Genomic DNA, 26,109 nt, shown 5'->3' with positions numbered 1-26,109 from the left:
CCTAGGAATTTATGTAACATGAATATCATGGGTGCACTTAGGATAAAATAAATTTTTACACACTTTAAATGGTTTTCATTCATCCTTACTTAAGCTCAAAAGTGACATTTTATCTTTAAAATGGATGAATTTGCTTTTTATTTCAAAACTTTAGACTTAATTAAAAAAAATGTCTTATAGATACTTAAGTTATTGGGAAGAATAAAATTAAAACCGAAAGCTTTATAAATTTAGTTTTGAAGTCAACTTAAGATTCTACTAAAAAAAGTAATTGCACTCCAATATATTATGAAATTATTTTAAGATGAAAATTGATTAAATCCAATTTAATTAATTTCTTACGTTTATGATTTACCATTCACTAGATGTACACTTTCCATAAACTAATATTTGTAGTTTAACGAGGTAGAAGTCATTAACATCTCAAGATTATGTCTAACAATCATTGAATTTCAAATCCTTTTATTTTGCAATCAAATGACATATATATATATATATATATATATATATATATATATATATATATATATATATATATATATGTATATTACATTTTCCCTTAATTTTTAATATATTTTTAAATATATATGTTTAGCTATTCTTTTAAATTATTAAATGTTGTACACATGAATAATGAATTTTTATAATTTCAATTTCAAATTTTTTTTAAAAAGCATCAAAATATTAGTAATTTAAAATTTTAATAACTTGATTTAGATTATTTATTATTTCCTTATTATATTGTACTTCATATTATAAATTTATAAGTGAACCTATTTTTAAGACAAAATATTTTTAAAATTTTCAATGTTTTTATGTTTCTAAATTTATTTTAGAAGGAAAAATCATGAAATTTTCATATGTTCTCATTATTTAAAATTATTGAACATCAATTTGATTTATATTTCTATTTCTCTATTTTTTATATTTTAAAATTTAATATTTTATAACTACTATTTGATAAATGTGTAGTTCTATTAATTTTTTCTTATGATATTTTATTATAAAATGTTAATAAACATAAACTTGATTTATATTTTACTTTTTTTATTTAATAGACTTTAACAAATTGGTTATGTTACTTTCAAAATTTTCTAATGATTACTAAAGAAACTTGGACTAGGTTTTTCCCTATCTATTTCCTTCAAATTTTAAAACCCCAATACCTCTCATTTTCTAAAACACTATCTTCTTCAAAACACATCTTCTGAATTTCATTTTTGTCTTTTTATATGAATTCTTCTAAGGCCTTGATTTATATGTAATTTCTTTAATTGATCTAACTCAATATTGTAGATTATGATATTTATTTCATCCTCTTTCTCCTTTTCTCTACTTTGCTTTTGCTTCTAAGAAGTTTTGATTCATCCTTGTCATATATATGCATTTTATATTCCCTATTGTGAAGGTTGATTCCTAAACTTGTGAAATTTATATATATATATTTTTTATTGGAGAATACTTTAATTTAACCTTTTTTAATCATGTTTTCTTAACCATTAATGAGAATCTCTCCATCATCAATTTGAAGGTCCCATATCGATTAAACTCTCTTGATTGGGAACTTGATATAATGTAAATAGTAATTATTTTTTATTTTATTTTTTACTTTGTCCTTTTCTTTATCCTATTGTTTTGCCTATTTATTTTTTCTAATTTTTTTCTTGCAAATAATTTTTTTTTTGGTTGAAGATGTAATACATTTTTAATTGATACTTCTTTATACAATAATAAACTTTTATTATTTATTAGTTTAGTAATGATCTTTTCGATATTTTTTTTATTAGGAAAGAAGATTTACAAAATAATAAATGTAACCTTTAGGATTTATGTTTTGATTTTTGAGACCTTATGAATTGAATGAATATTTTGTGGTGGAAGAATAATTATAAAAATTATATTACTTTTTAAGGATATTATTTAAATATTTAAATTTAATTTATATTTGTGTATAGATAAGTTTAAATTTCTACTATTTTCAATTAGTTGAATATAATTTAAATTACTAAAAGTATGTGATATTAATCATATGAAATTGTTTTTATTAATTTTTTAACATTCTATAAAATTTATAAATAATTATTCAATTCATTTGTTTATTGATTTAAATCATCTTCTTCGACAAATAGTGATATACATTATTTGTTGGTAAATCAATGAAAATTAATTATTATATCTTTCGGTCTACTTACTATGTTAGCAAGAGTGATGGTTTTGTTTGCATTTTTTCAATCGACTTAATCCATTGGCAATATTGACAATCTTCATTAGCTAATCGTTGCCAAATTTTTTTGTTTTATTTACATTTTTCAACAAACTTAATCCATTAGTAATAACTAACAAGGACTATAAAAGTCCAATGGATAGTCCATTACTAAAAAACTTTTTATTAATGACCAAAAAATCCCATCATTGCTCCACCTAAGCCTAAGGGTCTATATAAATCCATTTCAAATTCATAATTTTTCTCTTTGTAACCTAAAATATTTATAAAAATATTCCTCACAAATGAAACATGTATTAGCAAATATATTTTATCAAATGGGATATGTAGCAAATTATGAAAACTAGACACTTTCCAACAATTAGCACATCCACCCTCCCCACAAACACGACCCATGTAGGTACACGACCGTGTAGGTCTTATTCATCTTGGACATACCGGCTAACTTTAAATTTCGGCTACACAGGTGAGCATGAGTATGAACATGAGATAACAAGTAATGTTTTCTCTGAAGTCACAGTCACAACATTGATTTCCATTACCAAAGCCGACTACAGTCCACCTATCAAGACTGCATGTTGACACCCAATACTGCAGCAGCAAGGGAGGGCCCAGCCCATGCTTTAGCCAATCAACCATAATACGGTTCGACTCTTTCTTCCCAATGGAAATGGAAAAAGTGGGGAAAAAAATTTCAGTTTCAGCTTAGTATTTGAACAGAAACTCTGAGAATAGGAACACGATTTATGGCACTGGGAGTACTGTATAGCAAGTAATCAGTTGACAAATCAAGTGGGCAGCATGAGTGTGGTTTCATGGGCACTGTTGCCTTTTCTAACTTGCCCTTTTCATACAAGACCATGAATTAGCAATCTTTACTTTCCCTTTCCCAAACTTCATGTCATACATAGACCAAAGTTGCACACCAAGCCTGACGTGTGCTACAGCTGCTTTCCACTCTATCTACGTTTTGTTCTTTTGACGATATCCTTAATTCAAATCCCATTTCCTACATACAAAGGAAAATTGTTCGCCTGTTATTCCACATGCGGCACTGTTTATCTTGGTCCCATGGGAATTCCATATTAGCATATCAAACTTGAAGGAGTGTTCTTGCCAAATCTATGGTTTGTTACACAGCCATGTGGGTTCACCACTTTCTATATGGTGACATAGTTTGTAGCGTCCAGTTCCTAATCTGATCCAAACAGCTTGAACATGGAGCAGATGGGGTTGGATTTAAGTGACTCAAAGCCCGCTTAGCCATTTGGTAGCTTGGAAGAAGTCCACGTTCACCAGCGCGATGCTGGACTTTCCAGATGGGGAAGGTATGAAGGGATGGGCATTGATGGTTCAAGGTTCAGTTTTGGGCTGTGTCCAATCAAAACATGGGTCCACTAACTGTTTGGTTTGGCCCATTTCGTATTTCATGGGTGAAAAAGGTGATCAAAATGTTGAAAGGAGTGTTGCATTATGAAAGACAACTGCTCATCTATTGAGTTCTGAGTTTATTAGACAAGGAGCCATCACGCCCCACTTTTTTTTTTTTCACTTTTTTCTCTACAGTTGAAGATTTCCATGGATACTTTCCATAATCACAGCCATATGGGCATGGCCATCATTTCAGCAAAAGGCGAATGGTATTTTGGTAACTCAGGTCACAACAGATGTCCTTTCAGGTTCTGATAATTGGTAAATTGAATATCATATGACTTCATAGTTTGTATACTGTAAGGCAACATAACTCCATCTCCATGAATCCCCATGTCTCTATCAGAGCCTCTTTTAATAACAAAAGTGGGGAGAGTGGGACTCACGCCTTGCATTCTACAGTGAACACTGCTCCATGTTTACATATATACATCACTATCATTATCACAAGCAGAGGTGGAGAGAGAGAGAGAGGGCCTGGGGGTGGTGGAAGAGGAGATGGGAGAGGTTGGGAATCGAGCATTTGGGGCAAAGGAGGGAGTGTTGGTACGCCCTCCCATGCATCCTTACCCCAAACCTCTCCTTCTTTGCCGGTTCCTTGTCTCCTCTATTCCCAAACACGCCAAAACCAACTTCCTTGCCATTTTATTTTCTTTGACACATCAATTTCCCTCAATTCCACGTGCTTTCTCTCATCTACACAACACCCTATTGAAAATTCAATTCCCACAAATCCAAAGCCCAAATACCCATAACATTTCTTTCTTTATTTATTGCCTTTCTCGTCCCCCACTTATCTTCTCCACCCAAAACCCAAAAACCCAACTCCCTCTCTCTCTCTGTCTCTCTCACTATCACTCTTACCCTCATACATAAAACCTTCACCATGCAGACTCCGTCTTTCGCCTGCATATCCTCCAGTGAGAGTGCCTGTTTAGAAGCTGATGAAGAAGATGAGGATTCCATACTTCTTTCACTGGGCCCTCCTGGACAGAACACCTCCAAACGTGCCATCTATCATCATCCATCCTCAAGCAAGCCACAGAATTATCAAAACACTAATAGGGAAGATGGTGTAACGGTAGCTCTTCACATCGGTCCTCCAAATGCCTGTGCCAGCACAAGCAACCCTAATAACATTAATGGTGGTGATCCCGTTGAAGGACAGTACTGGATTCCCTCGCCGGCACAAATCCTTGTAGGCCCAACACAGTTCTCTTGCACTGTCTGCAACAAAACATTCAATCGATACAACAACATGCAGGTTTCAAAAATCACCTACTTTAATTAATCATGGTTCATGGATGACATGACTTGTTTCTGATTCGTTCTTTTGTTATATTCACTTATAGTTACCATGTCGTAGTTAACACTTTAATCAGTAATGCCTGGAAAGGCTTCTCCCATGGCTTCTCCAACCAGATATAATGCATACATAAATGTTTTTTATTTTCTTAAAAAAAATAAAATAGAAGAGATGGTAATGTATTATATTCCTCGGAGAAGTAATTTAGGGAACCTATCCAGGGAAAACATGATTTTACCTAATTATTTTTTCATCTGGTGTATCCTGTATCTATTTCTGTAGATGCATATGTGGGGTCATGGATCACAATACAGAAAGGGCCCGGAGTCGTTAAGAGGGACAAAGCCAGCTTCATCCATGCTTAGGTTGCCATGTTACTGTTGCGCTCAGGGCTGTAAGAACAATATAGAGCACCCAAGATCAAAACCACTGAAGGATTTCAGAACTCTGCAGACACATTACAAGCGGAAGCATGGAGCGAAGCCTTTTTCTTGCCGGAAATGCGGGAAAGCTTTTGCAGTGAGGGGGGATTGGAGGACTCATGAGAAGAACTGTGGGAAGCTTTGGTTTTGTATCTGTGGGTCAGATTTTAAGCACAAGAGGTCTCTTAAGGACCATGTTCGCGCCTTTGGAGATGGACATGCTCCGCACAGTGTGGAGATGTATGGTGTTGAGGAAGAAGATGATAACGATGATGACCATGGAAATGGAGGCCATGGTTCCGTACTATGTTAATAGACATGAAGTATTAGTCTTGTTAGTAATTAAGATTGATTGCTTACTATGTGGGTGTATGGAGAGAGAGAGAGGGGGGAGTGAGGACAAACAGTATAATGAAGGCCATTGTTCTATGCGTTATTAATGTTGGCAGTGGCAGTTCGATGATCTGATTAAGAGCTTTTTTGTAGTAAATATTTCACTGTAAGTGTGTGTGAGAGAGAGAGAGAGAGAGAGAGTCACAATTTGGAAGGTGGTCAAGCAAATTCAGTCACTGCAGATAACAGCAGACAACTGCACAGTACCCTCTCAGATTCTACTGTTCATCGCTTTGCATTTGGCATAGATATGGCGGACTCTTTCTTTCTCTCTTTCTCTCTTTCTCTCTCTCTCTCTCTCCGTTCAGAGTCTCAGAGTGAGTCGCTCTCAGGGCTCAGTCTCTCTGAGCTTCGACTACCGCTACTAACACTTTCATCGAGCCCTTTGTCAGTGGGTAACGAGGGACCACTGATCATTACTGTTTTTGGGGTTTCACCCAAAGAGCTGCCTTTTGCCTTTTCAGACCAACAACAAACAGATACTACGAAAGATTTTCAGACTCCTGTGCTTTGCCCCTTTAATCCTAATTATGTGCACGTCCTTTACACCATTCTATCTTCGCCTTTTTAGGTCTTATCCTTTTCCTCACTTTTACTACTCCTTCCATCTCTTCATTTATCTCTTCTTTGCTTGCTCTTTCTTTCTTTTTAATCTCTGCTACCCCCATGCATGCATCGATCCTCTGATCTCTATATATACCTGCCTTTATTAATCCATTTTCATGCATATATATATATATATATCACCAGTACTAATCTCATCATCATCATCAACATCATCATTATTTCTTGGACGTGTGGGTTTGTATTGCTGGTGATAAGGGTGCATGCAACACTTCATTTGATTAATACAAGGGTATTGTCTTTCTTTTTTGTTCTTTTGTCCCCCATAAATATACATAAATATTATAAAATAAAGAGAGCGAAGTTGGAGTTTTAAGATCCGAGGTGTTTGATGCAGTTACAGATTCAACAGCTCTCAAAAACAGTTCCCAATGTGGGCCCAGTCCTCTATATATTTATGTCACAACCCCACAAACAGTGCCTCTTTTAAGTTTGGGCATCTAAAGTTATGATTTTCAGATTGATCAGAGGGCTGCATGATTTAGGAACTGAATCCAGGGCCATATGGGGGGCGTTTTAAGTGTTGATTGACCCCTCTGCAGCTAGCGATCTTGATCATTCCAGTTAAAAGTTAAGACTACCTAATAAACAAAAAGCAAAAGAAAGGACTGGATCAATCGTGGAATCAGTCTCTTTTATTTTACATTATCATTATTGTTATTTTCATTTTTAAACCATAGGATTCAACTTCGTCTTTTAGGAGGATCACTTGAGTTCCAAGACCATAAAAAACTATCAAGTACTGGGCATGGTTTTTTTTGCAACGAAGGATTCCAATGACTTTAGTTTAAAGAATACATCAATCTTAAAAATACGAAGATTTTTGGGTGGGGGTTTTTAAAAAGTCTTAAGTAGCGTTTGTTTTTTTTTTTGCTTTTTATTAAAAGTAATTTGTTTTCAGAATTTATGTTATTATTTTTTTGTTTTACCTTTTTATTACTTATTATAAACTTTTTATTAAATAAAAAAAATCAAAATATGTAATTTTTTCTAAATAGAAAAAATAACATATTGATTTTTTTTATTTTTTAATACTTAATAAAAATAAAATACTTAAAAAATAAACAACTTAATATTTAACACTATTAAACATCAAGGTTCTATTTAAAATTAAGTAAAAAAACAAATATCACCTTAACTTCTACGTGTTTGTTGTACTGCCTTTCAATAAATGTTTACTTACTGTTAAAACAATTACTTGATATATTGTGGATATTGGAAGGGTCATCCTCAATATCTTAACATGAGTTAGAGGTCACTTTCTTATCTTCTAACCTCAACATAGAGTATCTCCACACAATTATCTCCTCCTCGTTCATGGTATCGTTGCATCATATTCCTCGAAAGAGCATTCGAATTCAATGCTAAAATGTTTCACTCCACTTGAGTTGAGAATAGAGTTCGGACAACTTAATTGGATTTGCTACACCTTGGTCCGTACATTAGACTTAATGGTCATTATTTCAAAGGATAAAAAATATTGGCTTCCTATAAAAATTTTGGAATATATGACACTATTAAGGATATAAGTATATATTAACTTTGATTTGAGTGTGTATTATCTTCAATTCCATAGCGTATAAAATTTGAAATTTTTGTAAAAAGACATACATAAAATATAGAATACATGGAAATTATACTATATTCCAAAGTTAAAAAGATAAATCAAGGAGTAGTTTTTGTTTTTAATTTTTTAAAATAAAAATAATAACTTATATATAAATTGTAATAATTTTTATATAAAAATACGAAAAATAATATAAAAATTATTATTATTTTTAGTTGGTTTTGAAAATTCTAAATTTGTAAAAATAGAAAAACAAGAAAGGTATTCAAATCAAACTTGAAGTATCAATGGGATGAAAGAGAATTGGGTGGACAAAAAAACTTAAAGGCAAGTGCAGTAAGTAACGTATAGGTCCCATAAAAGGTAGCCTAGTCCTACTCCCCAAATGTACAGTTTCGTTGGTAGGTTACGTACGTGGTTATTGCGTTTCATCTCTGAAATATGTCTATTTGTCCCTTGTACTTTGTATTTCAATATTTGATTGCTTATTTCATACTAATAATAAAGGTCTGAAACTTAATTTCATCCATCAGCTTTTCCTTTGTATTTTTCGGTTGTATCCATCGATACTTCCTGTTTTCTAGTAAGAGTACACGCGGGCCATCTTCAGATTTCAGACCCCGAAGTCAACTACTGCCCCTCTGTGAGGTACACATAAAGCTAAATAAGTATCACTCTCGATATATCATTATATTATATTATTTTCTTTTTTTTCTTTTTTCTTCTCCTCGTAATCAATGAAAAAAATTAAGATGAAGAGAAAGATAAAAGATCAGGTGGTGAAGTTTTTGACAGAGGCATGAGGGAGGGTGGCTTTAGCGGCGGGAGAGGGTTCAACGGTGGGAGATGGGGTCACGGGCTTGCCCATCAAATCATGTGGCAAATCTGGGATGCCTTTCAAATAAAACGTGTAAAAGAGCTTGAAAGGAAACACGATCTGCTGTAGCTTCACCTCACCGTACACCCCTTCGAATATCCCAGAGCCGCCCGTCACCGCTAGATACGTGTCCTCATAGGTCAAGTACGGTCCCTGCACCGACACGTGTCCGTAGTCCCCGAAGTAGAAGCTGTATATGGCTTCGTAGCGGTCACCCTTCCTCTCCCGTACGTGTTGGATCAATACGCATATGCCGGCGGTGACGCCTAACCGCTTCTCCAGGTCTCCGGTGTAGATCTTGTTGGTGAAGGGCACCAGGTCCCCCAGTGAGTTGGCTGGCTTCTGACTCAGTTTTAGGAACGCTGGGCTGTCGCGGTCTCTCTCGTTGATTTCGTACACGTACAGTTCTTGAACTTTAGCTGCAACCAAGATGATAACATCGTGTCAGATTTATATCATTTGTGAATTACTGGGTTTATTGAAGAGAAATAAGTACTTACTGGGTGTTGGAGGTTTTGGAGTGGTTTTATGGTGGTTGAAGAAGAATGCTGTAGGTGTGGTGGCGCTTGAGTGACGTCTGGTACTTGACAAGCGCTGATGGGCTGTTGAGGATTTGAGGTTTTGAGTAGGAAATGAGTTTGAGAGATCAAAACCCAGTAGTTTTGAGGATTGGAAGGGGGGTGATCGTGGGTGGGGTAGCTTCAGAGAGGAGATCGGCTTGAGGAAGCTTGTAGACGCCATTGATGGAGATTGGAGAGAGTAACAGAGCGGTGTCAGAGACAAAAATAAAAAAGATGAGAAAATACTTAAGCTTTTGAGGAGATGAGGATGGAGAATTGAAGTGGCGTCAGAGTAATTTATAAATTAGAATGAGCACGTGGGTTCCATGATAGTGGACGGTGAAAAGAGTGGTCGGCACTATGCATGCTGCCGGAACTGAAGTGGCGGCTGGCTGGTTTTGGCAATTTTAGAGGTCGCATCCATGAAAATCCGACAGAGTTTTCGTTATTTTAAATCCTTAGGAATGGCATCAAACCGTTCACACTGCATGGCTGCGAACATGTGTATCATAATTGGAGATTTTAATATAATAAAGTTGTTTCCTTGTCTCTTAGCCAAATGGACGAATGCTTGCCTTGCCTCCACAGTTTGATTTTCTCATGTTTCTTCTGGAAAAACCAACTGCACCCACAAAAAGGCATGTGACCATAAATGGTGGTCAACAAAAGTAATTGCAAAGCAAGTTGGTTGAAGCTTCTCAAATGTGCCACCGGCCAAAGTTCGGAAATAAAAAACACCCTCGTTCTCAAAACATAGTGGTTGGTTGTCCAGCTTCGTTTGAACCATTTTCTATATTCTAGCAAAAATTTCAAAGATAGCATACCAAACTATCCCAAACAGTACCTTAACGACTACTTTCCACCCAACCAGGAATGTTCAACGATGATAAAGGATCATATACAATCAACTCTCTCCAACGAAATTTTTTAACCTGCCTTCTACGGGGAGAAGAATGACCCAAAGTTGATTTCCATCCATGACCATATTGGATATAAATAGGAGATGTTTGAGGCAAATTTTTCAACATAGAATTCTACAGGGAGAAAAATGGTGGGAAACTGATGTCCATTCTTCAACTATGTAAATTTTTTTATAAAAAGGGGCATGTTTGAGGCAAAAAAACAAATATTAACCAACTGATTTTTCAGTACTTTGTTAAAACTTCTGCACCAGTTCTAGTAATCAAAATGGTATGCTCAAACTGTGCAGCAGGGAATCCATCTGCGGTCACAGTTGTCCAGTTGTCAGACCATGTTATGCATTCTGTGCTTCCAATTGTAAGAATTGGCTCTGCAATAGAAGAGTGAAATGAGCTTGGGACAATGATAAAAGGTGGCAACTCCAATTTTCAATTCACAGATTGAAATGCACTCACCAATAGTAAATGTTTGACCTTCAACCATGTGACCCGACTTGTCGTTGCCTGTCAAACAATTTAGCATTATACTTAGACGAGTATCAAGAATGGTAACAAAGTGGGAAAACTTTCAACCCTAAAAATTCTCATTTACATTGGGACATGCCTCATTTCAGTTAATTTTATAGGGATTCAATGTATCTAATTGCTCTTTTACTGGGATTTTAAGAGTATCCATCCAGAATCAATTTCAATTATACTCATTAACATCTTAAATCAAGTATACAAGCGCCTAACATCAGAAAGGAATATGCACATACAGGATCAGTCTCAATAATTAAGAGTTGCTTGTTCAAATAGATTAACTAAAGTCCCCAAATCATGAACACAAAACTCAAACATTATCAAGGTAACAAAGAACCATCAAATGCCAAGCTTGCTATCTCAATGAGAGCTCTAACTAGCAAAAATACAAACAAAACAACCATATAAAACAAGTTGTATTTTACTGATATGCGGAAGCCATTACGGGTCACAAGCTGGTGCACTTCTCTATATTGAAGCGTTTAAGAAAGGTTTCAACTCTTCCCAATTCTACAAACATGGTAACTTAGGCAAAATAGATTAGAAAACTGTTAAACTCAGTAAGCTACTCACGATGATGCAATATAACTGGTTCAGAATGAAATACGGTCCCCACACCATGGCCCACAAAACGCTCCACCACACCGAAACCAAATTTTTCAGCGTGCTCACTGAGACATCAACCAAATAAAATGTTAAAACAAGAATAATACTCCCCCTCCCCCAACCCCCACCCACGAAAAAAAAATCCATTAAATATCATTAGAAATCATCTAGCAACCATGCATTTAGTTTTGTCAGTTTACACAAAGCAGGCAGAGGGCAACCACACCTAGAGATAATTGAATGTAGCAAGGTTTTGTTTTGTCAGTTTAACTATGTTCTTCTCAGTTCTAATAGTTTCATTAACATCTGCAGCATATTCTTTCTTGCCAAAATTTTGACATACGTTTTCATCATCAAAAGAGTAGCCTTTTTTCAGAGTCAACATATCATGAAGGGAGCCAATACCTAATTCTCTTTCCAATTTTCTTAAAACTAGCACCATCTTTGCAACATGCTATGCCTCTTTCCATACACTCTTCAGTTACCTGCCAAAAATGTAGATAATGAATTTCAAATCAATATCAAAATGGATAGATAGATAAAATGCTTGAAAAGGAATTGATCCAACAAGACAGGTAAGAAATTGGAGCAGGACTTGTGCACCCAACTTCAAACAGCTAGTACCAGCACTCTCATAAAAATTACAATCATAATGAAGATAATTAGAAAGGAGTCAACTATCAACTAGATAAAGGTGAATTGTTATCTTTGATCCACTAACAGACATTACCCTCACAAGGCGTTTGAGTCCATCAGTAACATTGCCACAAAGAAAAGTCTTTGATGTGTCTCCATGATAACCCTAACACCATACAAGAAAAGAAACACATTCATACAGGGAAAGAGATGAGATTTTGCCTTTACTAAGAAAAATAAAAATGAAATCATTAGACAAGGTGGATCATTCTATGAAAGAAATGAATAAAATATATAGTGCCAATTGGAATATAAGTCCTCTTGCTAGACACTTGCATTCTGCTAAAAGGGAAAGAAGAATGAAGTTTTGGGCATACAAAACAATGGAATATATACAGTGCAAAACAGATAATAGTATAATTTGTCTTCATGATGAAAATACAAACATGCAGATCAAATTCTGACGTGTTTAAATTTGTAAATAAAAGGAGCAATTATTCAATTCATTATTTGTCAGCAGTTCTTATAATGCTTCATGCCATCAGTTTTCTTTCTTTCCCATAGTAAGGTAAGTATATTATCTTTCTAATTTCAGTTTGTCTTGAGCATGTTAGCCACACCTTGTGATGCACCCCCGGTCCACTAAAGATAGTTTCTTTGTTTGTTTTGTTTTGCTTTTTGTCCTTTTTTTTTTTTTTTTTTTTTCTGAAAAGAGTACAAGAGAAGGATGAGAGGTCCTCCCCTCTTACCACAAAAACCACACAAAAGACCAATGAAGATAGTTTCTTTTAGTAATTTGTATATTTTTTGGTATCCTATTCGTTTAGGTCATGTTCATAAAGCTTTCTTTTAGTTAGACAAGGAAAAGGCATCAAGGTGTGATGGTTTCTCCATAGCTGTGTTTCAAGATTGTTGGGATGCAATAAAAGGAGGATTTATTAAGAGCGTTTCTAGAGTTTCACAATGGTGGGGTAATAACAAATCAAAGCACTAATGCTACTTTCATTATGCGTGTGCCAAAAAGGAGTTTGTCCAACAAAATTTTATATTTTAGACCTATTAGCTTGGTTACAAGCCTGTATAAGATCATAACTAAAGTTTTACCATGCCATATCAAAGGAGTCCTTCATAAAACCATTCATATCTCTCAAGAAGCTTTTGTTGAAGGAAGACAAATTTTAAATGCAATATTGATAGCTAATGAAGAGGTGGATGAGAAAAGAAGTGAAGGATGTGTAGTTTTCAAGATTGATTTTGAAAAGGTCTATGATCATGTGGACTAGGGCTTTTTAGATGATGCACTAGAAAGGAAAGGGTTCAATACCAAATGGAATGTCTTGAATAAGAGGATGCTTGTCTTTAATAAGTTTTGTGATTTTAGTGACTAGAAACGTCAAAGGTTGGGTCAGAGCAACCAAAGGTTTAAGGCAAGGAGATCTTCTTTCCTAGTTGATTTCTTAAGTAGATTGTTCTTGAAATTTGAGGAGGGTGGTATCTTTGAAGGTCTTAGAGAGAAGTAGAACTAGGTTATTATGTGTAGTTTCCAAAAGATACCATTTTTTTAAAGGTCTTGCAGAGAAGATTTTCAAAATCTTAAGCTAATCCTAAGTGGTCATTGTATACATCGTGTGTACTTTAGTGTGCTCTTTTTGGTGCTTTTAATGCATCTTTTATTACCTATAAAAAAATCTTAAGCTAATCCTATTGGTCTTTGGGCGCATTTTAGAATTCAAGATAAATCTAAACAAGAGCACTCCGTCATGAATCAACACAAAATGGGATAAGATAATTAGATTGGCTTTGTTGCTAGAATGAAAGGTTTCTACATGGTCCTTGACTTATTTGGGTCTCCCATTGGGGTAGGGAAACTCTAAAATTGGTGTTTTTTTAGGATCCAATGATTGACAAGATTTCAAGCTAACAAAGTTATTGGGTTCCTCCTAGAAGCATAAGCTACATGATGTCCATCTCTTTTAACGGTCAGAGGCAAAGTGCTCGGTAAATCATTCGTTTTACGCTGATTTGGATAGTGTTGTAAGAAAGAAAAGCACAATTTTTTAGGACAAGTAGAAGATTTGGAGGATTTCAAAGATGATATAGGACCTAGTTTATTTCTCTTCGTCCTTTTAGGTAGCTACTACTATAACTTTTGAGGGCACTCATCTCAATATTTGTTCAACTTGATTGGAATTTGGTAAGTAGATCAAATAGGTAAAAAAGAAAGATGCTCCTTATTTGCGTTCTACCTTTAGTGGGTTCATTCAAGATAAACTTTGATGGTTATGCTTTGGGAAACCCTGGTTAGATAGGGATTGGAGTGGTGATTAGAGACCATTATAGTGTTTTGGTTAGACTTTTTTCAAACCAATAGGAGAATGCTTAGGCATAAAGGTGAGGAATTTAGCCTTTTAGAGGGTTTGCTACAAGATAGGGCTCCCTACAAGCCTCAACTTGCTACAAGATAGGTCTCTTAACATTTCTAGCCTAAAGGAGGAAAGGGACTCTGCCATATTTTTATCATGGGTGACTAAGTTTGAAAAAAGATCTTAAGGGTATGATGAGTCGCTTTATCAAATATTAGATGTTGCACACATCTTGGACTCCTTTTTCTCTTGGTCTCCTCATTCAACCAATAATGTTGTTGATCTTTTGGCAAAGAGCAGAGCAATACTTTGGGTTCATTTTATAGGAGATTTATTACCCTCTTGAGTGTCAAGTTGCTTCTCCTTGTATAGTTTCGTGTGGTACTCAAGCAATGTATGGTTCTCCTTAACCTTTTGGAGAAGTTTTCTCTACTTCTTTTGATTGGATTTTGTAAATTTTGGAAAGATTCCTCATCCTTTATTTGTACTTTTCAATCCACATCAATGAATATATTTGTTTTTGATAAAAAAAAAATGAATAAATTACCTCACCACTTACCAATTGACAATAGGATAGTATGAATTGTGGAATAACATATCCTTTCATTTCCATGGAACTTAATAATCCTAGAGAGATAGGATATATGCTATCCCATAGATCATAAATCCATTTCTCACATCCTCTCTCTTCCATTTTTTCAAAAAAAATATTCATGTTAATCAAGGTGAAAACAAAAGTTTTTAATTAAAAAAATTAAATTTTTGGTTTGAAAAAGATAAGAATTTAAAAATTTTATATGTACACTATTTTATATATTTAGTATATGTTTAACTTAATATATATTATTTAACATAATATAATCCTTCTTTTTATAAATTTTAAATATTTTATTTCTTTATATTGTTAATAAAGAAACAAATAATACGTATTCAAAAAGAAATTTAAGAGTGACCTTCAAATCATACTAGAGTGAGAGATTTCATACTTTTTTAGTATGAAACATCAAGATGCAATATATTTATTTTTAATTTTAAAAAATTACTTAACATTGGGATGAGATATGTTTTCCATTTTAATTATCATTCCTTCAAAAAACCAAACATTAGCATAGTTTAGCAAATTACATTGGATATAACATTCATAGGTATCATATCTTATTGGAAATAATATCCTAAGATATGTATATCTTATCTTATCCAATGAACCAAACATGGCCTTAGGTGTTTCATTTCTTTAAATTTTGTATTTTTTAAGCTTCTTATAGTTTTAGGTTTCCTATTTATTCCTCTAGGTAACTAAGTTGATTTAATTACAATTCTTTTCTTAATATTGCTAAGACCATGAGATCCATAACTACCTTGTTATAGTTAGGGTTTAAGAGATTGATATTATTATTTATTAATAAACTTAGTTTTTTAGGAGCACTATTAAGATGGAATCAATAGGACTTTAGATGGTAGTCTTTCGGATTTTCTTATTAGAAGATTATGTCTTTTGTTTGTACTCAACTTTGTGCCTACATGCACATTACAATACAATTAGGATTTTTTTGAAGAATCTAGGGTGAGTACCTTAAAGGCATGTTTAGTTAGCTAGATAGAATAGGATAGGATAAGATATATATATATATATATATATATATATATATCATATAATATTATTCCTAATGGGTCTATGATATCTTAGAATATTATATCCAATGCGAATGATATCCTAGGATATTAAATCCATTGGAATATATTATACTATCATCCTATTTGATTTTTGAAAGGAAACATGAAATGGGAAACATGCTTCAACCTAACGTTTGATTTTATTTTATTTTTTAAATAAAAAATATATTGCATCTTGATATTTGATTAAAAAAAAATGAAATCTCTATCATGTTTAGCATTATAAGAAGATGTTTCAACAATTTATATTTTAATATGTAATTTTTTATTTCTTTATTCATAATATTTATTATTAAAATATTTAAAATTTTATAAATAAAAAATTACATTACGTTGTTAAATAATATATATTAAATCATATTATATACTAAATATAGAAAAGCATTATATATATAGGGGTGTGTGTGTGTGTGTATTATTAAATGATATTACATACTAATATTACTTTAAGTTGTATTATACATATAATTTTTAAAATTATTTCTTTTTCAAACTAAAAAACTATTTTTTAATTGAACTTTTTTTGCTTTGCAAGTGATTAACAAAACAAGCTAATATTGAATAATTGAAATGGATGAGTGAAAGGAATTTATGGTTCATGGAATATAAATATCTCATAACTTAACATAGCATTATTATATACAATGCAGAGGATATATAAGAAAAACATTAAATAAGTTATCCTATCACTTTTTCGATCTCATTATTAAATAAATATGGGATCAGATAGTCAATGGAATAACTTATCCTATTCCATTACTAATCAAATAAGAAATAGGATAAGTAATAGGATAACTTATCTATTACCAACAAAACATGGTATAACCTATATTACCCTATGTTATACCTAAAAACCAAACATGGCTTAGGACGATGATTGAGGGATTGGTGGTCAAAACCTACTTTATGATACAATTCGGATAGTTTTATTGAATCTAGGATGAGCATGTTGAGGAAGTGATATTGGAATTGGGGGTTAAAACCCACTTCCTAACTGGAAGCTCACCAATATTGGATGAATTTCCAACACATGATGAGTTCTCATATGATGAGAACGTGAAATAACTTACATTACTAACCAATCCATGATGAATTTACAACACTTGAAGAGTTCTCTTATGATTAGAAGGTGAAGTAACCTACTTTACCAACCAATCTTTGATGAATTTCCAACACAAAGAGTTATCCTACCGTATAGAATGAGATTAGTTTAGAGGGAGAGTAGAGGCATAAGGATGAAACTGCTTCAATACCTTAAACAAAGATACACAACATCAACAAATCATGGTGCAGATTTATGCTACACTTGATGCTGCTCGTATTTGTTATGACCAATAAAGGGCAACAATTCACAAATCTATGTTTCATGTGGAAGATTTATCATAAGAAAATTGAAGATGATACATAATCATTTGATTCATGTGGAACAATCAAGGAAGAAGTGAGATTCCAATAAATCAAGGAATGTCTTGCAAATTTGAGGATGAATTCTTTCCGAAGACAGACAGCCTTTGCAAAGTGAAACACCTTTTAGGTTTCCTATTTGTCTTTAGCAACAAAGTCAATTATGATTAAAAATTCTTCTTCTATTATTTTTAGGACTATGAGTTTATAAATGCTTGTTACACTTTGTGTCACCTTGTCACCTCTAATAGCTCATTATTGCCATAAAAGAGACCTCAATTATTTACATTTAACCCAATTGTTTTTCTTATTGGAACCAATTATTTTATTTATTTATTTATTTATTTATTTGGACAGGCCTTATCAGAAGCAATGTGAAAGACTCAGCATTCCTTTTTTGGGTTGAAAGACATTGATACGAGGTACAGCCAGCACACAAGGGTAAAATTAGGACAAGAGACAGCATAGAATTACATAAATGAACTGAAATGAGCAATTAGGAATATAGAACAAGCAGTATATCATGACTGAGCTAAAATGAAGAAAAAAAGTTAGGAACGTACATTAAAGTAGACTGTTACATCAATGTTTATTATGTCACCATCCTGTAAAGGAGACAATCATTAATAATGAATAATATGCATATCATAAACGGTTATAGGCAATGAATATACCCCAAACCTGTAGCTGGCGAGAATCAGGAATCCCATGGCACATGCACTCATTAACTGAAGTGCATACACTCTTTGGAAATCCTCCATAGCCAAGAGGTGAAGGATAAGCACCAGCCTCAATTATCATCTGATGCACTGCTTTGTCAATTTCATTTGTTGTTACTGATGGCTGATAAGACGTGAAACCATGTAAATTACATGTTAACAAGATTTGACGGTAACAAACTTTAAATATCAAGTGACACTAAAAAATAAGCAAACTTGAAAGTTAAAAGGTACAGCTATAAATGCCAATTTCATAGTAAACAGAGAAAATGCATTCCCTCAAAATCATCAGAAAAGGAACGCATGCAAGATCATGAGATCAATTCTATTTTGAGAGTGCAACATTAAGAAAGAATGATTACTCTATTCATTAAGGTTGTCAAAGGGAAAACTAGTCAACACCAGATCAAATTATGCAAGGTTCTGTTATAAGGAAGTAAATAATTTATGGAGTAGACCTTCCATATCAGAATCCCATATGTAAATTTATGCAGAAGCTCTATCATTGTTAGGATTTTCTCACAGCTGAAAAGTATGGAGTTCACTCGCATACATAGAGGCGAAGGATCAGAATATCTAAAATTGAGAAATACAAGGTCCCAAAGTTTTTACTTCCAATGGAACTTCTGTTGCTTTTGAAGTTAAATAAATTTTAAAAAACTTTATGAAATATTTAAAAAATATAAGCATGTTTAGAAATATGAAAGTGCTCTTGGTCAAATGCATTTTGGTAGTGATTTATAAGGACCAAGGTCAAAGTCTAAATGGACTAGATGAAACATATGAGCTAACAATGTTTTAAAAGGCCAAAGGTGGTGTTAAGGTGTTTTGCCCAAATGAAGTAAAGCATAAGCCTCGAGGCAGAACAAGACATAAGCCTCAACTTTAATAATAATAGAAAGAAAAAAATCTTAAAAAAAAAAAAAAAATCACATGAAAGATAAATAATAAGAAAACCATACAATATATGATAATCAAATTAATTAGCTTCCAATTTAGTTTTTTTTTGTCTCTTCTAAAATCCGACTCTCTCTCATGCATTTATTAAAATAATCTTCAAAACTACCATAACTATCGCTAGTAGGATCTCCTAATGAATCATAATTATATCCAATTGCTCTATTATCCTTTTCATCAATGTTAATGTCAATCTATTTTTCTTCTTTATCCATTAATTATAGTGATTTTTTTTCCTTTATCCATCAATAATAAGATAATGATTATATATAAACTTGGTCACTACAGTGACCAACAAATCTTTTATTTCTCCTTCCCAATCTCTTACTTTCATTTCCATTTAAAGGATTAGTTGGTAGTCAAATAAGAGCTTATTTTTTCAAAAGGTTTAACCCTAATCTTGAATGCAAGGAAAAATAAATCTATACCAAAACCCCAGAAAAAGCACAACTTGCTACAACCAGTATTTATTGAGGCTTAACCTCTTAACAAATATACACAAAAAGTCAATAAAAGGCCCTAAAACCATTAAAACCTTTTAAATATTTGAGGCTTAAGCCCCAATAGCCCTGAGGCTACACCCTCAATGCTGTAAGCTTCAATCAGGTGAGGCTTAAGCCTGGATTACTCTCTATTGAGGCTATAGACTCAAGGCTAATTTGCATAGCCTCGCCTTTAGGTGAGGCTCAAGGTGTAAGCCTCAATAGCCTTTCAAAACACTGTAAGCTAATATTATAAAATCCACCAATCATATGGTTATCAAAATGTAACATAGACGATTCATATTGAAATGCAAAATCAAAAGATACTGTAACTCCTCACCCTAACCAATGTTCCTGCATAGTCTAAGACACGGGCAGCTAGCTCACATGCAGCTTTCATGCGACTGATGCCTTCAGAGTCATGAATTTGATGTTCACTTGATAGTTCGGGCAATGAAGTTGAACTTAGATAAGGAGGCTTTGGTATGTGGTCAGGCACAGGAAGACGGGGTGATACCCTTCCACGCCTTAATGGTATCCTTCTTCTAAAGGTTCTTTTTTCTCGAAGCTCTTTTTGTCTACATATAATCAAACAATCAATCAAATAAGCAAGTTAACCATCACTCAAATTGCATAGAAAAAATGTGATAAACTAACTAGAAGCAAACTAACAAATTACATGCATACACGATTTAAAATCTCGTGCCCCATAGAAAACATTTTGATTTTAACCTTCCTCCCTTTTCCAAAGCATGTCAAAAATGGAGTTGAATTTCAGGTTAAAACTTCAAACTTTGATCACAACAATCTCTGGTAATTATGTTAAAGAGGATCCCATTTCTCTACTCGGTACCACATTTCAACCATTAAGCATTCAGAGCTTTTAGAAACTAAGAAAATTAGGTCCACAAGCAACAAATGAGAAGGGCCCAACTCTCTTGAGAACATCCAACACCATTGCAAAAAATTTCATTTAGTGCAAGGTGCTGAGTAGTTGAATCACTAAGGAGGCATTTGAACATCATGTGGAAATGAAAACATTCAACAAAATTTCATTAAACAACAGTATTTATCTTAATTTTTTATTTTTCCTTTTACCCTTGCTGATGGTCACAAATCCTATCGGTGTGTGTGTGAGAGAGAGAGTGAAAAAATTCGAATTAAGTGATAGATTTGCACATTCAATCCCATGGAGAACACGATCAAATACTTCTTCTTCCCATTGAACAGACAGACACAATATTCCAATCGCAGACTATAACTTGAAAATCCAGTTAAAATCCTCGGATAATTGAGCAAAATAATATGGTAGGGTTATTACAAGTAAATGAAGACCAAGAAGAACAGACAATGCAAAATGCTACCTTCAAGTCCAAACCCCACATTGTCATAATTCCAGCCACAATTTGTTTCACTCGTTTTAGGAAGAAACAATGCCGTAATCTACGCTAACAAAAAAAATTACATTTACAAGAGAAGGGCTCTCAATGTCCCATTCCAATTACGCAAATAACGCACCTCTGAATTCTCATGGCTTCCTCCAAGCCCGATATCCTTTTGGAGACAACAACGAGCTTTCGAAAATGTAATTTGTTCCCTAAATTGAACAGAGATACGAAAAAAAAAAATTATGCCCACATATAAAATTTCAAATTTTCAGGGGAAAACGAAAATGAAAGGCAGCTCAAACTAAGCCAAATAATTGAATTAAAGACCGTTCCGGTTCCAAGTAATGAAAAACCTCAGTATCATGTTTTAAATTTGTCTCTTTTCCTGGGGTTTCTGAGCAACCAAACAAAGCAAAAGTAGTAGCAAAAGATGAGGATGGTGGTGGGAACGATGCAAAAGCCAAAGGGTCACTTACCAGTGAGGGTAAAGGGCACGGAGGCGGCGAATGGACCCCCCATAAAGAGACTGGATGAGGAGGAAGATGACAAGGCCTCGCCATAAAGAGATGAAGAGAGTTGCAGTGGTCGCGCATGAGATAGCGAAGCACCGAATCCCATTCCCAACCCACAGAGATAATCCTACAACTGGAGTGAAGCTTCCCCAGTGATACTGACCACCGAGAATGAAGATGGGAAAATGGGCCAATGGGCCAAAAATCCTCCACCTTTTGGGCCCCTGTGAATGCCAATAGATGAGTCCAAAGCCCACTCCGAGATCATTCTCCTCATATTCGTGGTCACCTTTTTTTAGCATTTATTCTGCTATATTTTTTATCGTATTTCCCCTTGACATATATCTAAATTAAAGACAAACACAAAATCAAATGCTAAGAAAATGAGACATTTGTTTCCATACGAGAAATAATACAAAAAATGTGACAGGGAATTGAAGCAATTTTCCAATCAACTACGCTTCAATAATTCCTAAAGATGAAACAACCTGGATGCCCAAAGCACGAGAATTTTGAAGAATTCAAAACAAATATCCCAACATCATCAGAAGATCATGTGTTTGACTGTTTTCATCTTGGAATTAATTCCAAACAATAAAGGAAACCGGCCCCATGACACCTCTGGACTTGGACCGCTCACCTAATCTTAAATTTCTGCATTAATACTCATATGAACATTATGATAAAATGAAATAGGAAGCCAAAACTAGCCTACAAGTATGTCAACAACCATGGCAAACATTAGCTATATACATGGTTTGACATGTCTTTTTGGGCAGGTTAATTATGTCAAAGGCTCATTAAGATTCAAGCAAATATGTAAAGACCATGAGTATTGGGGATTATTAATAATAAATGTATGATCCAGATTCAGCCGTGGGGTATGTAGAATAAGATGACTATAGAAAGCAAATAGCATTTCCAGTCACTTTCCTTCATCTACTATAAGACTTGTTTATGATTCATCAATTCTGGTAAATGAATTATTTTTTAAGGTAGGAAAGAAGAAGATGGGCAATGGGTAATGTGAGAGGATGAAGTTTTTGCTTTATAAAAAAGATAGGGAATATGTCACACATGATGTAAATAGGGTAATTATAAGAATGTGGAGGTGAGGGTGGTTCATGGATCTTAATGATTTAACTCCACTGAAGTCATTATTATAAAATTTGTGCATATTTTAAGGTAGGCCAAAAGTGAGGGAACATGATGAAGAGACCAAAGTAGCTCTTTTGCATTAGACAAATGAGTAATGCTGAGATAACCTACCATTTTTTGATAACAAAAGTTGTTATCAATATCATACCTACCTCTCTCTCATCTCATCTGCCTATACCCAATATATATATAAATACCTTGTGTCAACATAGAGATATTTTGGGAAAGCAACAACCACAAGAACCCACTGTCTACTAATTTGAAATGGGGAACTCAAAATAAAAGTCCAAACTCCATATAAACAGAACAAAATTGACATTTTTTTTTTTCATTCTAATTTTTTTTTTTTTTCATTTTTTTAGGGGAAAAAAGAAAAGGAAGAAAAAAAAGCTTTCTTCAGCTTTTTGTCTTATAATATACAAATCACCTTTTGCAAGTTGCAACTACACCACCACTGACCACCACCACCACCACCTCCACCTCCTCCACCTTCCATCATCCTCTTGCAACATTCACAACATGCCAAGAAAAGGGAAAGAAAGGGAAAAGAAAAAAGAAAAAAGAAAAAGAAAATTTTGTTACACAGCTCCGATTACCCTCTGTTTTTTACTACACTCGAAGGACAGGAGCTCCATTTCTATCATTCTCTTACCAGTCCAACTACCATTGTCAGGCACAACCACACTGCTATTTACGGGTACTTTGAAAATGTTGACTCCGAATAACCTCACCATCTCCACCGGCTCTACCGGATTGATCTGATTCGTCGGGCCGTTTCTGGCCTTCCAGTCTATGTACAGCTGCTTGTCCCCTCCCGTCGATCTCTGGAAACTCACAATGTCTCCCGCCTTAAGGTTCTTCTCCTTCACGAACCGGCTCCACCCTTTGGTCAGAACGTAGCTCTGGCTGCTGTTCCAGTACGAGTATCGAAACCTCCATACTTTCCCGCCCATGTCTTCGAAATTCAGAAGCACCCCTTTGGATGTGGTTCCAGTCTGCAAGGGGAAGTGCTTTTCCGCGTGTTGTTTGGGTATCACCAGCCGGTTTAGCTTACCCACGTCGCTGGGCGTCACCGTCTTCTCGAAGAGCTGCTCCCGGGATTTGGTGACCCGGTCTGACCCGAATGGAGCCATGAGGCCTTCGGCTCGGCTCCTCTTCCCATTCGCGTCCAACCCGTAGTTTCGCTTGCTTTGCTCCAGCTCATCATTGTACGTGTGTTTCCTCAGCATGTCCACGATCTCCGCCTTGGAATGAGAATTCAAGAACGCGGCTTCGATATCGTCCTCCTCCGTCTCCGACAATGGTTTGAAGTTAGTAACCGCGTCGCGGCCACGGAACCTCTGCGCCGCGATGTCGTAAGCCTTGGCAGCTTCTTCCTCTTCATTGAACGTCCCCAGCCACACCCTCTGGTGCTTCTCATAAATCTGGGCACCCCACCGTCCGTTGGGCTGAGGCACCACTCCCTTGAATCGGGACGAGGGAAGCTTCCTAGACTCAGCCTCGATACTGCTCTCGGAGTCGAGTATCACACTCGTCCCACTCCCAACTCTGCACAAACTCTCCGGCGACTTGGTTGCCGGCAGAGCAGATAAAGCGGGCAGCGACGTTGAAATAGAATCACTAGTAGTACTCTCATCTATGCAACTTCCGTCCATATTCAAAGACACAAGCAAAAGAGAGGAGCGTTGTTCTGAAGATGAGAAAGAGGTATACATGAAACTGGGTTGGGTGGAAGAGTTAGTATTATATATAGGAGACGCGGGGGTAGCTTCTCCTATCTCCAAGTGTTATTTTTATAATAATCTTTATTATAAAAAATAAAAAATTGGGGGTTTACAAATACAATTGGGAGAAGCGAGAAGGAGAGAGAAAGAGATATGGGGATGTGGGTGTGGTGGGTCAACCCGTAAGGAAGAAGGAAGATTCATGGGGGGGGGGATGGTGTGGGTCTTAGTATGTGCGTGTTGTGGGCTGTGTATGGTGAGGTGGGGCCCAGAGCAGCAACTTGATGGGGTTCACATGAGTGTGGACCGTGTTTTTGTTAAGTTCATCCCCCCTGAGCTTTGCTGCTACTGCTGACCATCAGCATGGTCTCTCCCTCCCCCTCTCTCCCTCATGTTTATCCCCCTATATTATTGGTGTAATAAAAGCACCCACGAATAATACGCTACATTTTGATCAACTCACCCCCTCTCTGTACCCATCAGATAAGATAAAAAGAATCCCATTATTTCTTTTTTAATATATATATATATATATATATATTGAATCTGTAGTTGTAGACTTGTAGTAGTAGATAGAGAAATGCATACATCTGGTTCATTCCACTAGGATGGGTTGTGGGCCTGCGTTTAAATAAGGAGGGATGGATAGACATGAAGACAAAGCTCATCATCCAACAAGAAATTCCCATATTTCTTACCTGGCGCCCTTCCATTCGTTCTTTTTAACTTTCGTTTGTCTTATTGGCTAGGTTCACCTTAGTATCTCTGAAATATTTAATAGTACCTTACCAATTTCCCATCATTTCCAACCAACGTTCACAAACCTCCTCCCTGTTCCCACATCTTGACCCTCCATTTCTCACCCTCCCCCCATCTCCTACCCTCATCTCGCCCCACCCCCCACTCCCATCCGATCAGCGGCCGTGATTGGGTTTTGTCCTGGGAGGGCAACCCACGCTATCACATCTGACAACGAATGAAGATGAGCATGAAATGATATTATATTGTGGGCTGCTTTGTACGGATCAGTCCTGGTTTCTATGATGGCCCCACATGCAAGTTGATAAAACCGGGCGCTTGAGACGGTGGGTTGCGTTGGGTTGAGTTGAGTTTTCTGCCATTGGTTTGTTATGTGGGCCCCCACTGTTTTTGGCAGATTCCTCTCTTTGATCTCTATTTCTTCCTTTCCAAATCAAGCATTAGCTTAAATAGAAATAGTCTTAGATTTTATTGTCTTTAATTAATCACTAATTCCCTTAATTTTCAAAAACAGTAGACGTACGGTATTGTGGTAGAGTGATACGGAAAATAGAAATTGTGGTGCTCCTTGCTATGGGCCGACGGCCACTCCCCACAAGTGGGAGAAAACGTGTGAATACGTGGGTTGTCATTGAGAGGAGTGAGAGAGAGGGAGAGAGAGAATTATTTCTTGTACATCAACTCTATCATCTTCAATGGACCCCTCTCCCCCAACCCCACCTCACCCTTATAGTAAACTAAACAAATTAATTTATCAAGTACATAATTTGTTCATAGTACACTCCAAATAATAAACCAAAAAAAAAAAAATTTAAATATTATAAAAAAAAAAATGAGGATATTTTTGGGTTTTCACATTTAGGCATGGATGATGTAATTGA

The 26,109-nt window shown here is 35.1% G+C and overlaps 4 protein-coding genes across 4 annotated transcripts; 1 reads left to right on the top strand and 3 right to left on the bottom strand.

The window, feature by feature from the left end:
* Positions 1-4,475: 4,475 nt before the first annotated feature.
* Positions 4,476-5,885, top strand: LOC117924184 (zinc finger protein WIP6). The gene is made up of 2 exons (XM_034842767.1): positions 4,476-4,919; positions 5,244-5,885. The coding sequence occupies exons 1-2, from the start codon at positions 4,542-4,544 to the stop codon at positions 5,694-5,696; spliced, it is 831 nt and encodes a 276-aa protein (XP_034698658.1). The 5' UTR covers positions 4,476-4,541; the 3' UTR covers positions 5,697-5,885.
* Positions 5,886-8,477: 2,592 nt separating this feature from the next.
* Positions 8,478-10,138, bottom strand: LOC117913924 (allene oxide cyclase, chloroplastic-like). The gene is made up of 2 exons (XM_034829049.1): positions 9,345-10,138; positions 8,478-9,263 (listed from the first exon to the last, which is right to left on the bottom strand). Exons 1-2 carry the CDS (start codon positions 9,583-9,585, stop codon positions 8,740-8,742), a joined length of 765 nt encoding a protein of 254 aa, XP_034684940.1. The 5' UTR covers positions 9,586-10,138; the 3' UTR covers positions 8,478-8,739.
* Positions 10,139-10,358: 220 nt separating this feature from the next.
* On the bottom strand, positions 10,359-21,734 carry LOC117913914 (methionine aminopeptidase 1B, chloroplastic). The gene is made up of 10 exons (XM_034829038.1): positions 21,552-21,734; positions 21,206-21,284; positions 20,028-20,265; positions 18,211-18,372; positions 18,093-18,134; positions 12,183-12,254; positions 11,858-11,937; positions 11,420-11,517; positions 10,781-10,828; positions 10,359-10,695 (listed from the first exon to the last, which is right to left on the bottom strand). The coding sequence occupies exons 1-10, from the start codon at positions 21,691-21,693 to the stop codon at positions 10,550-10,552; spliced, it is 1,107 nt and encodes a 368-aa protein (XP_034684929.1). The 5' UTR covers positions 21,694-21,734; the 3' UTR covers positions 10,359-10,549.
* A 1,387-nt stretch (positions 21,735-23,121) lies between these two features.
* LOC117913907 (AP2/ERF and B3 domain-containing transcription factor RAV1) lies at positions 23,122-24,472 on the bottom strand. The gene has a single exon (XM_034829026.1). The coding sequence runs from the start codon at positions 24,458-24,460 to the stop codon at positions 23,324-23,326; it is 1,137 nt and encodes a 378-aa protein (XP_034684917.1). The 5' UTR covers positions 24,461-24,472; the 3' UTR covers positions 23,122-23,323.
* Between the last annotated feature and the right edge of the window lie 1,637 nt (positions 24,473-26,109).

Source organism: Vitis riparia, chromosome 1 (genome assembly GCF_004353265.1).
Source record: "Vitis riparia cultivar Riparia Gloire de Montpellier isolate 1030 chromosome 1, EGFV_Vit.rip_1.0, whole genome shotgun sequence".
Taxonomy (NCBI): domain Eukaryota; kingdom Viridiplantae; phylum Streptophyta; class Magnoliopsida; order Vitales; family Vitaceae; genus Vitis; species Vitis riparia.
The sequence above is the reverse complement of the archived record's forward strand: the minus strand, read 5'-3'. Positions and strand labels throughout refer to the sequence as shown.